Here is a 15,303-nt window from a genome sequence, read left to right as displayed (position 1 = left end):
AACAAGATCTGTCTGATATGATTGCTCAGCAGCCCTGTGTGGCGGCGGCTGTGGCGGAACGGCGCTCCGTTTTCGGTCACCCTCGGTGTGTTGTCAGGCGACCGGCCGGCTGTTGCGGTGATTTGTCTGATCTGACGGGTTGATCCTCCTTTGCAGATGAGCGGAGCATGCTGAGGTTCGCCGGTAACGTCTCGCATAAGGACCACTTCCGACTGCTGGAGAACGACGGCAGCTCGCTGCTCATCGGCGCCAGGTGAGTCGGCGCTCTGTGCTCTGTGTTCTGCGCTCTGTGTTCTGTGCTCTGTGTTCTGTGCTCTGTGTTCTGTGCTCTGTGTTCAGTGCTTGGTGATCAGTGCTCGGTGCTCTGTGCTCTTTGCTCTTTGCTCACTGCTCAGCGCTCGGCGTTCAACATTCAGTGCTCATTGCTCAGTAATCGGTGCTGAGCGCTCTTTGTTCTGTGCTCAGCGCTCAGCGTTCGATGTTCCATGCTGAGTGTGCGGTGCTCTGTTCAGTGTTTGGTGTTCAATGCTCGGCACTCGGTGCTCGGTACCGTGGTTTATAAGAAAGAGCTCACACACGCCGGCGGCAGCCGCGCGCCGAATGGTTCTGGTGCTCCGTTCACGGGCCCAGAGACTGGCCATGGCGGCTCGTCGATCCATCGGCTGCCAGTGGCCGTGTGGTGGTCAGTCCGGGAGCCGGGAAGGCCCACGGCCGGCGGCGGGACGGGTGCATGGTCAGGACATTACCACCGGTGGCTCTGTCTACCTGGACATGGTGTCTGATGGATCGTCCGCTGGAACACTGCGCGGGGATCAGCTCTTGTGAGACGGCGCACCTCTTCTCGGAGCACCTGTCCTGTCTGCATAAGCGCAGCTCTGATCATATTTCCTATCATCCGTACTGGAATGGCACTGGAATATAGCGCAGTAAGCTGCTGAAACAGGACATCGTGGGTAATAGCGCAGTCAACTATACTAACTGTCCTGCCGAACTTTACACGGGACTATTTCGACGGTGCTGGCCGATGGTGTCTGAACCTTTCCCATATCGGATGCCTATTATTCAGCGCGGATCGTACTGAATGCCGTGATCTCACTCGACTCTGATCGTGAGGCGTGCCGATCCTGTCAGATTGGAACGGTGCCGTCATCGTGTATGGTATTTCATAACGCTGATCCCAATGCACAACCGAACTTTCGCCTGTGAAATGGGTGCAGATTACCTGAGATTGCTCCGATAATTTCTGCAGCCGGCGCGGACACTCGGCCGTTCCCGACTTAAATATCTGTCTGATTTCTCCTGGGCGGGGTGTGTCATTGTCGCTCGCCCGACTAACTATTCAGAGAAGCGATCTATTTTCAGACAGATAGCGGTTGACCCGCCGATCGGGCGGGCCGGCCGGCGATATTTCACGTTGGGCCTCATTCCCAAACGGTTCTCGGCAGCCGGCGAGGTAACGGCTGACCGTTTAGAGCTGCTCCCGACTCCCACACCGCTCGGCCGGAGCTGGGGGCGGCCCCAGCGACCGCAGCCCGCCCCTGGCCGCGATCGGCCGTGTCGGCACCGATGGGCGTCGATAACGACGCGATTTGTCGGCGCGTCGGGCGATAATGGAGGAACGTCCGGCGGCCGGCGTATGCTGATGCCCGCGGAACGGCCGACGGTTATCGCCCACCGCCGATATAGACGTGGGTATCTGCGGCCTCATACTGGACGCTAGACAATGAATGGAGCGTCAGGCCACGGTAGAGCCGCCCAAACAGTCACCAACAACAGCGGTCACGGACACGGAGCTCGGCTCCGGTTCGACCCGCCCCGGCCGAACCTCAGAAGGTCGCGACCCCGCCCTGTCTGGACCCAGAAGGTCGTGAGCATGGTTTGGAACGAGACGCTTCGGCCACAATGCGACTGCATTGTGTTGTGTTGATTGTGTTGCAATCAGCTACACTACGGGACAATGGAGCGCTGCACGGCAGTAACTCGACAGCAGCGGCCACGGCGGTGACTTCCTGTCTGCACTGTCCCACCCAGTTGTCTGTGTGTCCCAGTGCTGCTCCGTGGTCCGTCCGTGCTCGCTGACCGAGCGACGCGGACGGACCGGAACAATCGCCGTGCGCTGGCTGTCGGTCGCCTGCACTGGAGCGGCTAACCAGGAGGAGGCGGCCCGAGCGTGCCGCGTGTCAGACTGTGCACGGACCGGTGCACGTGACCACCGGGCGCAGAGGGCTGATGAGATAGGAGAGGATGGTCGCGGCGCCACGCACTCTGCACTCCTTAGATACCGGCTGTTTGTGTGTATTTGGGGAGGGGGGATACGTAGCTCAGTTTGAGAGACAGGAAGTAGGATGTAACTCTGTCAAGCAACCCGTGTAGTATCATTCACACGTCTTACGCGCCGTCGTTCCCCCACAGGAACATCGTGTTCAACATCAGTCTGACGGACCTGACGGAGCGGCGCGATGAGCGACTCGAGTGGCACTCGGAGCCGCAGGACGTCCAGCTCTGCATCATGAAGGGACTCGACGAGGTAATGCACGTCGGACAGACACATACAGACACATTATTCGTACACTTGGCAGCGGTATGCACTTTCGTATCCCTCGAGAGGCTCAGGCTTTCAGCACTAATGGACGTTAAACATTCTTTGTAGAATAGCCGGCAATGTTTCTGAAGTATGCAGTGAATGCCTTTCTAACTTGACCAGAGGTCTCTGTAACTTTGATCGAGCGCCTAAGCCGGAGGCGGGGTACCTACTACCTTGGGGAGCGAACCGTCCCGTCCCCCTCTCCTACCGCGTAAGCCGGCTGAGCTGGTCACCCTGGGGAATAGCCACGCTCCGAGCTACATTCAAAATGCAGGACGTGTCCACCATTCACCGTTCATCGGAACATTAACGTAATCGCCGCGCCGGAACCTGGGAGTCATCGATCGCTTAAAGGGACCCTCCCACCTTAACATTAGTTTTGAGTTGAGATAGCCAAGTTTGCGGCCAGGCTCAGAAACCACCATTTATCCTGGTCGCAACCCCCGCAGCTTTATGGTGTTCAAGAAATTTCTTCCCTTAACTTGCAGGGTGGGACCAGCGTGGTCCCTATCTCTTAACCATTACGGGAATCTGATGACGTCATCAGGCTTTCGAACGTCCGTTAAATGTTTGACTAAAACGTTTTGTAGCACGCGGTGGTATATGCTGCTTTGCGCGCAACAAATGCCGCACTGTCACATAAAGTCGCTAGGAACAGCGGAGATCCCAAAAAGTAAACAAAAGTAAAAGTCTAATATCTTGAAAACCGGTGAATATTTTTCGATGAAATTTGGTAGATATTCGTTTTTGCTCTTTCTGAACCGAGCGACATCACTTTCATGCCAATTCATTAACTTTTTTGAAGGTGGGAGGGTCCCTTTAAGGGAATGTCGGCTGTCGATAGAGTTTCACTAGGGAGAGTGCCGTCCGAGGTCGCGCGATGACAGCTCGGTACTGTATTATGTAACGTGTTCGGCGTACGATAAGCTATCAGTCCCTTAGGGTCCGGGATGGACATCACTCTCGTCACAGGTCAGCACTGCAGGGTTGTGCTCGACTCAAAAAAATTTGCCGACTCGACTCATCATTCAACTTCAGAAAGCCCTGACTCAACTCTGACTCAAACAAGGAGCTGAATTTTTTCCCTTGACTCGACTCATGACTCAAGCGGCTCAATGAAAATATGAGTCGACTCAAACCTGACTCAAATTTTTTGTTGAGTCAAGTGAGTTGACTCAAAATTGACTCAGATAAAGAAGTTGTTGAGCGGGGGGGGGGGTGAAAAAAATCCGGCAGCAGAGCCAGGGATAAGTTGTTAAGCGGGGGGTATGAAAAGCTTATATATATATGTATATATATATATATATATATATATATATATATATATATATATATATATATATATATATATATATATATATATATATATATATATATATATATATATATATATATATATATATATATATATATATATATATATATATATATATATATATATATATATATATATTCACATATATAAAAATCAAAATGTCTGTACGTATGTATGTATGTATGTAACGCGTCAGTCACGCTTGGCGGGCTATTGCTCCGGAACGGTGCGGGCTACGGGGGTGAAATTTTGGACATAAGTCGGACGCGTGCATCTGTTTGTCGTATTAAATTTTGGTGGGGGTGGGTTCGGTGGTTTGCACGTGGCGGGCGCATCTTTGCGGGATTTTGGGCCGCGGCCGGCGCCGATCAGACGGCACGCGCCTTAGGCTCAGTTTCTTCGCTGCAAAACTGAGGGAAATCAGAGCCGGCAGGTCACTGACCTTTGGCAATGGATACCGGAACAGAGCACCGCCGGCCAGGAGGAGACGCCAAATTTATTCTGGCCATAACTCGGCCGCTACTGGGCCGATTTTATTGAAACTTGATTTATTACGCTGCACGTAATGCTGTCCCTCTTTACGCTGCGCGTAATGCTGTCCCTCTAGTTACATATATAAAAATCAAAACGTCTGTACGTATGTATGTATGTATGTATGTAACGCGTCAGTCACGCTTGGCGGGCTATTGCTCCGGAACGGTGCGGGCTGCGGGGGTGGAATTTTGGGCGCAAGTCGGACGCGTGCATCTGTTTGTTGTATTAAATTTTGGTGGGGGTGGGTTCGGTGGTTTGCACGTGGCGGGCGCATCTTTGCGGGATTTTGGGCCGCGGCCGGCGCCGAGCAGAGAGCACGCGCCGTAGGCTCAGTTTCTTCGTTGCAAAATGAGTGAAATTAAAGGTATTATCAGGGTTTTTTCCAAAATTTCGGACTTACTCAGTGAAACGTGTAGAAGAAGGTGACTGAAGCCCCAATCCAAAATCATTCGTCTCAAAATTGCCTAATTTTCCAATGGTGGGCCTCCAAAGTTTTCGCGGCTGCCAGCCGCGTAAACTTGCGAGTACTTGGTGGTCCATCTCTAAACGCCCATAGGGTTTACACTAGCGGAGACTTTTCTAAATATTTCTAGGGAAAATATAATGGATCTAGGGAAAATATAATGGATTACATGCTCCATTATATTTTCCCAAGACAAAATAGGGAAATATAGCATAGGTCCGTAACACAACGAACACAACCTTCTTCTCATTCTTCTCAGCTTCTCATTCTAGATATCCTGTGGGTTATCAAAATAATTCAAATTAAAAAATTGTGTTGTGTGCGTTCAAACTAAGCTCATCCCGAGTGTAATTCAAGAATGTCTTAGTTCAAGTAATTAAACTTGAAAGTGATATAGCTCAAGCAATGAAGAAGCTTGGATGGAACTAGTGTTGAATCAAAGTTACCTATCATTTTTAATGCTAAGTGCTGAACGTTACCAATAATTCGAGACATCCGTTGTAAGATGTATGACGCAGATCAACTTTGATCAAGTGAAGATTATAGATTTCAGATGAAATAATGTCAATGTTCAAGGCTGAGCGACTGGCAGATTTCGGAGTGAGCACAAGTGGCCTTGAGACATTCTGTTTCTGTAGGTACTCAAAATAAATAAATTATCATGTTGTGTGCTTTGAGGTTAAGTGTTATCAGTGGTGCTTCATGGTTGTGCTTTGTTGTTGGTGTATAGGCATGTTTTGAGCACATTGCAGCATGATATTGGTGGTGTGTAAAGCAACTGATCTCCGCAGACTTTGCACTTACTTGTAAAGCCTGCGGACTGACTTTGCAGACTTTGGCTGACAATGAGCAATGCATTGCTGACTGATATCATTTATTCTGTGTTTGTAGCACAAAGTACAGAAGTGGCACATACATTGTTACTTTGAAAACCTGATGTGAATTTTGATGTAGAAAATTGGTGGCTGACGTTGAGTCCTGACGTATTGTGAGTAGTGTACATCTGGTGCATTGAGCGCAGACTTGAGACCAGTGACGTTTGTATCAGTAGACTGTGTTTGAGTCTACTTATATGGGTAGTCATAAAGCAGGCGTCACACTTCTTTTTGCAACCAAGGAGATGCGCTATACCCAGAGATGCTTTCTCACCAAACCTTACCAAACCAAACCTAACCTACAGCGCCTCTCTTCGTTCGTTCATGGTTGCAAAAAAACAAGTGTGACGCCTGCTATACTACTACCCTTATATGGCCTTGGTTTGAGTGTGGTGACTGAGTAGGCTGGTGTGTATAGCCATGCAATAAGTGTTTTGAAATATATTTTTGGGACAGTATTGAAATGGTGTGTTTTGGCCATCTGGCATGGATGATGGAAAGTCACTAACTCAACTTCAGGAACGCTTCTTCATTATGCTCATCTAAAGCACAATGATCTATTTTCTCTTCGCAAGGATTGATTCCTAATTCACTGTCAATTATAACCTGGGCCAGAAGGTTTCGCTGAGCCACGCCCACCGGGTTCATACAGATTCATCCACAGTGCTCAGCAGTGTATGTTTTCAGATTTCAACAGACTGTATTTTTTCTGTATGTACATATGCATCATGCAAGGGTACAACAGATGCGGTATTTGGTAAGCAGTTGGCAGCAAGGTGGTGTTTGTACTTATTGGCAGAACTAGTTGAGCAGGACTAAAACTATCCTAGTTTCTCTCCAGTTTACTCAGATCCGTCTCAACACATTGAACATATTGAAAGCGTTCATCCATGAAATGTCTGCATGTATACTCATTTCCGAGAAGGCACGCTCGTCGCTCATCCATTGCCGAGCAGGCACGTGCGTGCCCATCGCCGGCGCGCATTAGCGCGCGTCCATGGCTGGGGCGCACGCGCGCGGCCATGGCCGGCATGCACGCGCGCGCGCCCATCGTCGGCACGCAAGCGCGCGCCGCGTCCTTACCCGGCGAGCACGCCCCGTCCGTACCCGGCGCGCACCCGCGCGCGTCCACAGCCGGGGCGCACCCAAGCGAGTTCGTACCCGGCACGTACCGGCGCGCACCCGCGCGCGTCCGTACCCGGCCCGCACCCGCGCGCGTCCACTGCCGGCACTGACAGACCCTGACAGACGGGCGTGCTGCCGTCGGCGGTCCTGACAGATGAGCGGCGGGCCCGGCTCCCGCAGCTCCGGCAGCGGGCGGCAGCCATGGTCGGCATACACGCGCGCGCGCCCATCGTCGGCACGCAAGCGCGCGCGCGTCCATAGCCGGCGCGCACCCGTACCTGGCGCGCACCCGCGCGCGTCCGTACCCGGCCCGCACCCGCGCGCGTCCACTGCCGGCACTGACAGACCCTGACAGACGGGCGTGCTGCCGTCGGCGGTCCTGACAGATGAGCGGCGGGCCCGGCTCCCGCAGCTCCGGCAGCGGGCGGCAGCTCCGGTGACTGTTCCGGCAGCTCCGGCAGCGAGCGGCGTCTCCGGCAGCGCTCAGCAGCGGCGCCAAGCAGCAGCAGCGGCTGAGCCAACAGGCGGCCGCGGAGGCACGCCCCCCCCCCCTTTGCACATTGTTCGTCCATGGAGATGTCTGCAAGCACGCCCATTGTTGAGAAGGCACGTGCGTCCATGGCTGAGCACTGAGCAGGCACGTGCGACCCCTTTGCACATTGTTCATCCATACATATCAATATAATTTACCTTATGATTAGTGTGAGTCTTACAAAATCTTAAACTCAGAAATACCACAAGGCAGGCTGCCTGGGTGAGTTGCTAATATGAACATAATGAACATTATACATTAGTGCAGTACCTATAAGCATCCATGCTGTGTGAAGGACTTGGCCCTCACGTTCATTCGTTTGGTGATTGCACATGGTGGCATGTGTACCAATTGTTCTCCCTAACCCTTCTTACAACTTTGACTAGCAAGTAGAAGCTGGCAAAATGCAAGGAGCTTACAAAGCATGCCTATCCTATATGTAGATAACTGAGGATGATTCTCTCAATTGAAGCATGATCCGCACTCAGCAGCTTCTTCTGTTCTGTTCCACAAACTAAAACTGAAATGCCTCAATTTTCCTCAAAATATATTCATTTATCACTCATAAACAACAAAAATATACATGAAGTAGGTACCAGGGCAATAAAAAACATACAAGTTACATATTTTTTCATGTACCGTCCTTTCACAGCAGCAATATGTAGAAACGCACCAAGATGTTCACGGAGAGCCCACCCATAACAAACTATAGTTGAAGCCGGGGCTCTGCTGCAGCAGCAGGGGAGACGTACAGGACACAGAGGTCATGTCACAACATCATGTTGTACAACCTGTTGTTCGAAAAAACAGATCAACATAGATCTTGAAAAACTGTAGGTAGCGCTTTCTTCAGTCACTTAGGTAAGCTTTCTCGCAAGACGTTACATTAGATTGACCACTCTTGACAAAATAATCAGATTGAAACTTAGCTCTTGTGCCTGATGCACTTACATTTCAATTTATTGAAATAAAACACTCAAATTTACCCTTGAAAATTGTTGACATTTAAATGATATTAATCAAGATTTGATGATCAGCAAACAAGCTCAAGCTATTCAAATCACACTCAAATCAAAATAATAACTTTGGCAATGTTGATAACTCTTGCTGTCTTATTGAAAAGCAAATCTTCAATTTGTTCATATCCAAATTCAATGCCAAGCACTGAAATCTTGTTGCAAGGCCCTAAAAACAACAGACAAAAACAAAACAGACAAGGCCCGTCTTGTGGAAATCGACAGTGCGGTGCGGCGGCCTTGGCGAAATTTCCCAAGGCTGCTCTTTGTTTACATTTTAGTGATGGGCCAACTTGGCCGCCCAAGTACTTGTTTTGCGTGAGTAAGTACAATTTTGTCAATTTTGAAACGGCTATATCTCGCAAATTTTGGTACCGATTTACATTTTATGCATATATTTAGAATCGGCAGAGTCTGGGGAGTTCATTGATTGGAAATTTATGCCGATTCCTTTCAATTTTTAAACCCTGATAATCCCTTTAAAGCCGGAAGGTCACTGACCTTTGGCAATGAATACCGGAACAGGGCACCGCCGGCCAGGAGGAGACGCCAAATTTATTCTGGCCATAACTCGGCCGCTACTGGGCCGATTGCAATGAAACTTGATTTATTACGCTGCGCGTAATGCTGTCCCTCTAGTTATATATATAGTTTCTAGAAAGTTGAGTCAGCTGACTCATGTTCCTAAATGTTTGATTCAACTCAATGTCAAAAGCTATTTTACTGACTCAACTCTGACTCAACTCAACGCCTTAATATTTTTGTCCGACTCAACTCTGACTCAATTCAACAGCTCAACCTTTTATCCGACTCGACTCAAATCTGACTCATTTGCGTCGAGAGTTGAGTCAAATTTCTGACTCGACTCATGAGTCGAGCACAACCCTGCAGCACTGAGACGACACCGAACAGCACTTTACGCCTTGTGTTGTTCTTCGAGGGCCCTATCTCATCATGTATCTGTCCCCACAGGAGGCGTGCCACAACTACATCCGTGTGCTGGCCAAGCGGGGGGACGACCAGCTGTTCGTATGTGGCACCAACTCCTACAAGCCCAAGTGCCGCCACTACCAGAAGCACCCGGTACGAATGCGCCTCACGCTGGCTTCTAGTTAACGTAACTGTGCTTTTATGTAGCGCCACCGCTTGTTTCCTCGATTTCTGTGGGAGACCAGATGTCATTTGGGACGTTTTTCCGGCTTCTGTCGCTAACATTTAATTTCAGACGTCTCCGGAAATCCACAGTTAAAACGCCATTAGGGAACGAGCGGCCGGGATCGGGCCCACAAACGACACTGTGATAAATGGAGCGAGTGTCTGTGGCCTGTGGAGCGGCGGGACAGAAATTTGGACCGCGGCGTCGGCTGGGCGCTCTCAGTCTGACACTGAAAGATTTGTTCTTTCACCGCGGCCCGACCCCGTGTGTGCGTGTTAGAAGGACGTGGGTCTCGTGTGACCTCCCTCCGGAACGTACCGGCGAGGGTAGTTTGGAGCCGTGTCGTGACGCGGTGATGACATGTTTCAGGACGTCGGCTACCTGCCCAAGGGAGGCCAGCGGGACGGTCGCGGCCTCTGCCCGTACGACCCCAACCACAACAGTACTGTCACGTTCGTCGGTGAGTACGTTTGTCCCCTGGCGGCGCTCTGTCCCCCTCGCTGACCACTCTGTCCCCTGGCGGCGCTCTGTCCCCTCGCTGACCGCGGCTCTGTCCCCTCGCTGACCGCGGCTCTGTCACCTCGCTGACCGCGGCACTGCCCCTGGCGGCGCTCTGTCACCTCGCTGACCGCGGCTCTGTCCCTGCCGATCGGCCGCCGTCGGACCAGCCGACCGGTCCCACTCTCTGACCGTCGCGTCTCTCGGCGTCATCGGCCGTGACCGGCGGTCCGACCGCCCCGCACGTGACCGGACCTCCTGATGAGGCCCACCGTCCACCGACCGGTGACCGCCGCGACCTGGCCGCGCTCGAGTCACCTCCAGAGCGGAGCCGGCCGGCCGCGCCAGGCGAGCCATGCGTCATCCCCAGAGAGCAGGAAATACCTGCGCAGAGGAAAAGCCAGATGGATGACGGGGATTGACGGCCGGCTGGCAGGCGCGGTGACCCGCCCTGGTGGCCGGTCAAACATGAGAGGGATGCTGGAACGATTGCCCGATGTTCATTGTTGATAGCCATGGCACATGACAGCATTCGGTGAACGTCGACATGCGGGATTAAGCAGACATTGCGCCGTGCGACAGACATGAGAGGCCGGTCTGGACTGACCTCGCCTGGAACCGTGAACCGGCCTCCGTGCCTAACAGCCTTCCATCCATCCCCGCGGCCCCGGCCGGCCCCGGTCGGTGTAAATTGTGTGGCCGAGTGGGCGCGTCTGGGTGTTGACTGGGAACAAATGGAGCTGTTGTTTGTTCGGTGGCCGAGGCCGCCTTTTTCAGCGCCGTCTGGGCATTGTGCGGGCCCACGCGCGCGGACAGTTTGAACCGGTCTCGCGGGGCGGCGCGGGACGGCGGGCGGAGCTGCGGACGCTATCGGTCCGATTGCCGGCGTCCACTGCCGACTGGAAATATCGCGCCCTGTAGGTGATTGGTGGCCGCCGCTGTCAGCGCCATTCGGAGTCGATTGTGACCGGCCGGCCGGCGGACCGCCACGGAAGGGACGCCCATTGTCAGCGCGTTACGTCCGCCGTTTTTCCTGTGTCCGCGGGGTCATCGGTCACACCGGTGGCACGGCAGCACCATCAGTAACCGGCGTCCGCGCGCGCTGACCTAATGGCGCGGCGCTAACTACAAACCCGTGTGGCGGTCGGGCCGGCGGCGGCACCGGTCACTGCCCTCGCGTCAGGCGGGGCCGGGCCTGCCGACCACCGCGCCGTCCGACCACCGTCCGACCACGGGCCACCGCCAACAGCCGTCAGCTTAGGGAGCGAGCGGCCGCCGTTTTTGCGGCAGCGGTTGTACTGCGGTGCGTGTAACGGCGGGCGGCGCGGTGGTCGTGGCACGTGCGCGCCGTGCCGTGCGTGCCGCCCTGTTAAAGTTGGCGTATAGTCGCCAGCACACGGCCACAACAGTCCGTGTGTTTGTGTGCATGGCTGGCGGAGATGCCGTCGACTGAACTCGGATACACAGACGCACACGTGAAACATGGCGAGTCGCTCAGAGCGACCGGCGGAATGGCGCACTGGGCCACAAATAAACATCGAGACTTAGCCAGAAGTGCCAGAAAGCCAGACGTGCAGTTCCAGGAAGTTCAGTGCCTTCTGTACTGCCTGTTTATAGCAGGTATCCTGTTTATTTTTAGCTCACTGACTTCGTAATCGTATTATGATCGAGCAGACATACGGTCGTATCAGTGCTTATGGTAGAGTGATAATCATCGGCAGTTAGATAATTGTGATCTTTCTGACTCGATATTGTGTTCTTTCAGACGGAGAAACGTACGCCGGAACCGTGGCTGACCTGGCCAGCTCCGACCCTCTCATCTACCGGGACAAGCGGCCGCTGAGAACCGACAAACTCGAGCTCAAACAGCTCAACGGTGAGTACCCGTCTTCAGACAATTTCTGGCGCTGTCGGCCGACCGGACGCCCATCTGACCCTATCTTGGTACCGTGTTTAGGGCACTCAGACCGGTGACCGGTGAGAGATACGGGGCCTACCTTGGTCGGGGTTAGCGTCTTCCACTATCGGGCGCCATCGCACCCAGCCAACCGGCCGCCCGCCGGGCTGGCGAGGTAGCGGTAACAAAGTGCTAATGCGTCTGCGTCTGTGGCCGGTCGGGCTGACCGGCGAGGGGACGGGGCGCTGTGACTGACGGTGCGCTACGGTCGCTGCGGCCGCGCCGTGCCGGCCAGCGCCGTCTCCAGTCCATAGACGGATGGGGAGGGTCCGCCGGCCTTGATGGTCCATCAGGCGGCTCCAGAGCGCTGCTCCGGTGGCGACGACAGGCTCGTGCCGCCATCCCTCTCCTCCCTCCCACCCCGGCGGCCGACTGACGGTCCATTGTGAGACTCGGCAGACCATTGTGCGTGCTTCCAATACTTACGGAACGTCACGAAGTGGTCCGTGACGCTCCATGTGACCGGCTGTCATGTGACGGTCGACTCTGACCCGTGACTCGTGATGCCCCCGGTCAAACGTGGCTCGTGCTCTGCGCTGTTACGAAAAGCGATACGGTCAAAAAGCTGAACGGTTTTGAATTTCCTCGTTGACTGCATGTTGTTGCATACGATGGAACTAGGATCGTAACTTCAATACCGGATGGCCCTGGTGTGTTGTGAGCACGCATGAGTCACATTTCAGTGGCAGCGGCTCCGGTTCGGGTTTTTAGATCGGCTTTACGGCGCAGTACAGATTTGTGGCCCAATAACCAGTTGAAACGGCAGCCGTTTGTTCCGGTTTCAGGATGTCCCGCCCCAGATCCGTGCTCGGTGGCGGGGCAGAGCTGCCGTCTCCCTGGGCGGCGTACTGTGTCTGTGTGTTCAGTTGTGTGGCGCAGCCCATGGCGTGCCCGGTGCCGTGATGAGGCCGGAGCCGCAGCCGGGATCCGGGAGCGGCGCTCACCGACCTGGACCCGATACGGCCGTTCGGCAGGCGCGCCGGCCGCGTTTTTACACGCCGATCGACATGCAACGGCACTGGATTGGCCTGTTCCGGTACATTACCGGCTGTATCGCGGCGCGGCTTTAAATGACCGGACTTGTGCACCAGCAACCCCAGGCTTATACCAGCGTCGTCACGCCTGCTTAGCTACATGTGGCTTGTTTTGGTTGGCGTTTGCCTCGTCAGGAACTGGTTTCAGGTGCGGCAGGCAGGAGGACTGGTCGGCGCCCGAATCCCTGCTGAGTGGAGGCGACTGAGCACTCGTGATAAAGAGAATGAACACCGCTGATAAGGGCTCTGAGAATACCGGTTTTTGTCGACGAGAGACAACTTCCGAGAAATGAAGGCGCGATATTTTCCTGGTTTTCGGAAAACCTATTAACGAGAGCATTAGCGAGCAATCAGTTATGTACTCAAAGCTGTCATATCAGCGATGGCTCAAAATTAGCGAATGCAGTTTCTCGTAAATTAGACGTTTTATTGAGTGAGCGCCGTATTTTCTGGTGTCTGTTCGGCCGTTCCTTATTTTGCCGGCTGGGTAGTGGGACCATCGCTCACTGGGCCAACTGCGGCGCACTAGACAAGTGGGTCCATAAATCGTCCGTCTGGGCGGCAATAGCCTCCGACTCGGGCCGGTTAGACGCCCGAGCTGCGCGACCGGCGACATGGTTCGGCGGGACGGTGGGACAGGGATAGGGACAGGGACGGGGACAGGGTCGCGTCGTTCCCGCCGCGACTGGACACGGGCCAGTCCTGGCAGGAGCTGAGTGGTCAAGTGGATGGACTATGCCATTGCCATGAAGGCAATTTCCGAGAGCGGTCTTGATGGGTAGTGCGGGTCCGGCTCGTAGTTCAGTTACTGGGTCAGCCCACGGCTGATCTGTCCTTTCCCGCGGTATCGGCTGTCGCTGTGCTTCTGGACGCGTCAAACGCGCCGCCGCCTGTCGCTGGCACGTGCAGCTCGTGGGGCACGTGGCACACGTGGCTTGGTCCCGACGGTCTGCCCGCCACTAACGGCCTGTCTCTCTTCTCGTCACTGGCCGGCCGCCGACGTCTCCTCTGTTTGGAGTGGAAGCACTCGAACTCGCCGCGACCCGGTACTGTTTGGGGAGGAACAGCTGTCCCGGCCGAGGACAGGGGCGGGGAGACGGCGCACTCCCGGGGCTGACTGACAGCCGTCTGGCCAGAGGAACCGTTTGAATGTTCTCTGGGGCTGTTGACTGGCGACCCGCCGCGTGAACCCACCGAAGGGTCACGTGTTGTGCCCGCTTCCCCGCCTGTCGCTCCGGCATCCCGGAGCTACGGCTGGCCCAGTGGGAGCCAAGTGCTCAGCCGACCCCGTGCGGTTCAGTCACTGAGCACAGAAAAGCTGTTTTTGGCGCTGGGGAAAAGAAAAACAATCAGAGCCGCGCGGCTGCCGGGGTGAACCGGCGCGCTCCCAGCGGGCGGGGGCGTGCGACGCCTGTTTACCGGCTCCCGGACCGGCAAATGGCAGTGTAGAGCTGCTGCTATATTGAGACGGACAGGGACGCCTGGGTAAACACGCCCTCCGACGGGTGACGCGCCGCCGTCGCTGCCGCTGATGGCAGCCATTTACCGCCCATGATCGACGGCAGGCCGGGCATTGAGCAGCGCCATTGGCCCGTAATGAGCGCGATTGGCGGCGGTGCTGGCGGACGGCGTCGGACCGACGGATGACCGATGGTCTGCTGATCGGACAGTATAATGGTCGGTGGTAGCCGCCTGGGGTTGTAGCTCCTGCCCCCTCCTCCTCCTCCCCATTCGCCGCTGTACTCGCCGGTTCGTCTCCCCCGTCGCTCCCTTTACCAGTGGTGCCGACTGCTCGTCTTTCTTTGTCTTTGGATGAGCTGTGTAACCTGTTGTAGTTTCTGTATGTATTTCCACACGGTCGCTCACCCACCACGGGCTATCGCCGACCTCACACTGCCGCGGCCCGCGGCTCCCGTCCACCGCGTGCCGCACCGCGTGTCGCCGCCGGGGAGACATATGGCCGGCACATGGGCCCGCGTCGGCCGAGTCCGACCCCAGCCCCGTCCGCCCGGCCCGGGTCCGGGCCAGACCGATACAGTTACACACCCCCCTGATCTACAAGATCACAAATCCATAATCAGCACAAAAATGCACATAACATGACACAACATAACAAGGCGAATACCTAATAATACACCGGTGTTCCATAGCGCTGTGCCGGGCGACTCTCCCGCTCGGTGCGCCGCAGGGTTCGTGGTGCAACGACTCCTGTTA

General features: G+C 54.6%; 1 protein-coding gene across 3 annotated transcripts in view; it reads left to right on the top strand.

The window, feature by feature from the left end:
- Positions 1 to 15,303, top strand: part of LOC122373701 (semaphorin-1A-like) — a 39,961-nt gene that overhangs the window by 14,641 nt on the left and 10,017 nt on the right. For all 3 annotated transcript variants that reach the window (XM_043352013.1, XM_043352015.1, XM_043352014.1), the window contains exons 2-6: positions 157 to 253; positions 2,413 to 2,527; positions 9,417 to 9,527; positions 9,970 to 10,060; positions 11,864 to 11,974. In XM_043352013.1, the coding sequence (XP_043207948.1) occupies positions 157 to 253; positions 2,413 to 2,527; positions 9,417 to 9,527; positions 9,970 to 10,060; positions 11,864 to 11,974 (525 nt within the window). The remainder of the gene's footprint in view (positions 1 to 156; positions 254 to 2,412; positions 2,528 to 9,416; positions 9,528 to 9,969; positions 10,061 to 11,863; positions 11,975 to 15,303) is intronic.

The sequence above is a fragment of the Amphibalanus amphitrite genome, unplaced genomic scaffold (assembly GCF_019059575.1).
Source record: "Amphibalanus amphitrite isolate SeventyFive unplaced genomic scaffold, NRLGWU_Aamphi_draft 001538F_arrow, whole genome shotgun sequence".
NCBI classification, from domain to species: domain Eukaryota; kingdom Metazoa; phylum Arthropoda; class Thecostraca; order Balanomorpha; family Balanidae; genus Amphibalanus; species Amphibalanus amphitrite.
This window is presented reverse-complemented; position numbering and strand designations above follow the sequence as displayed.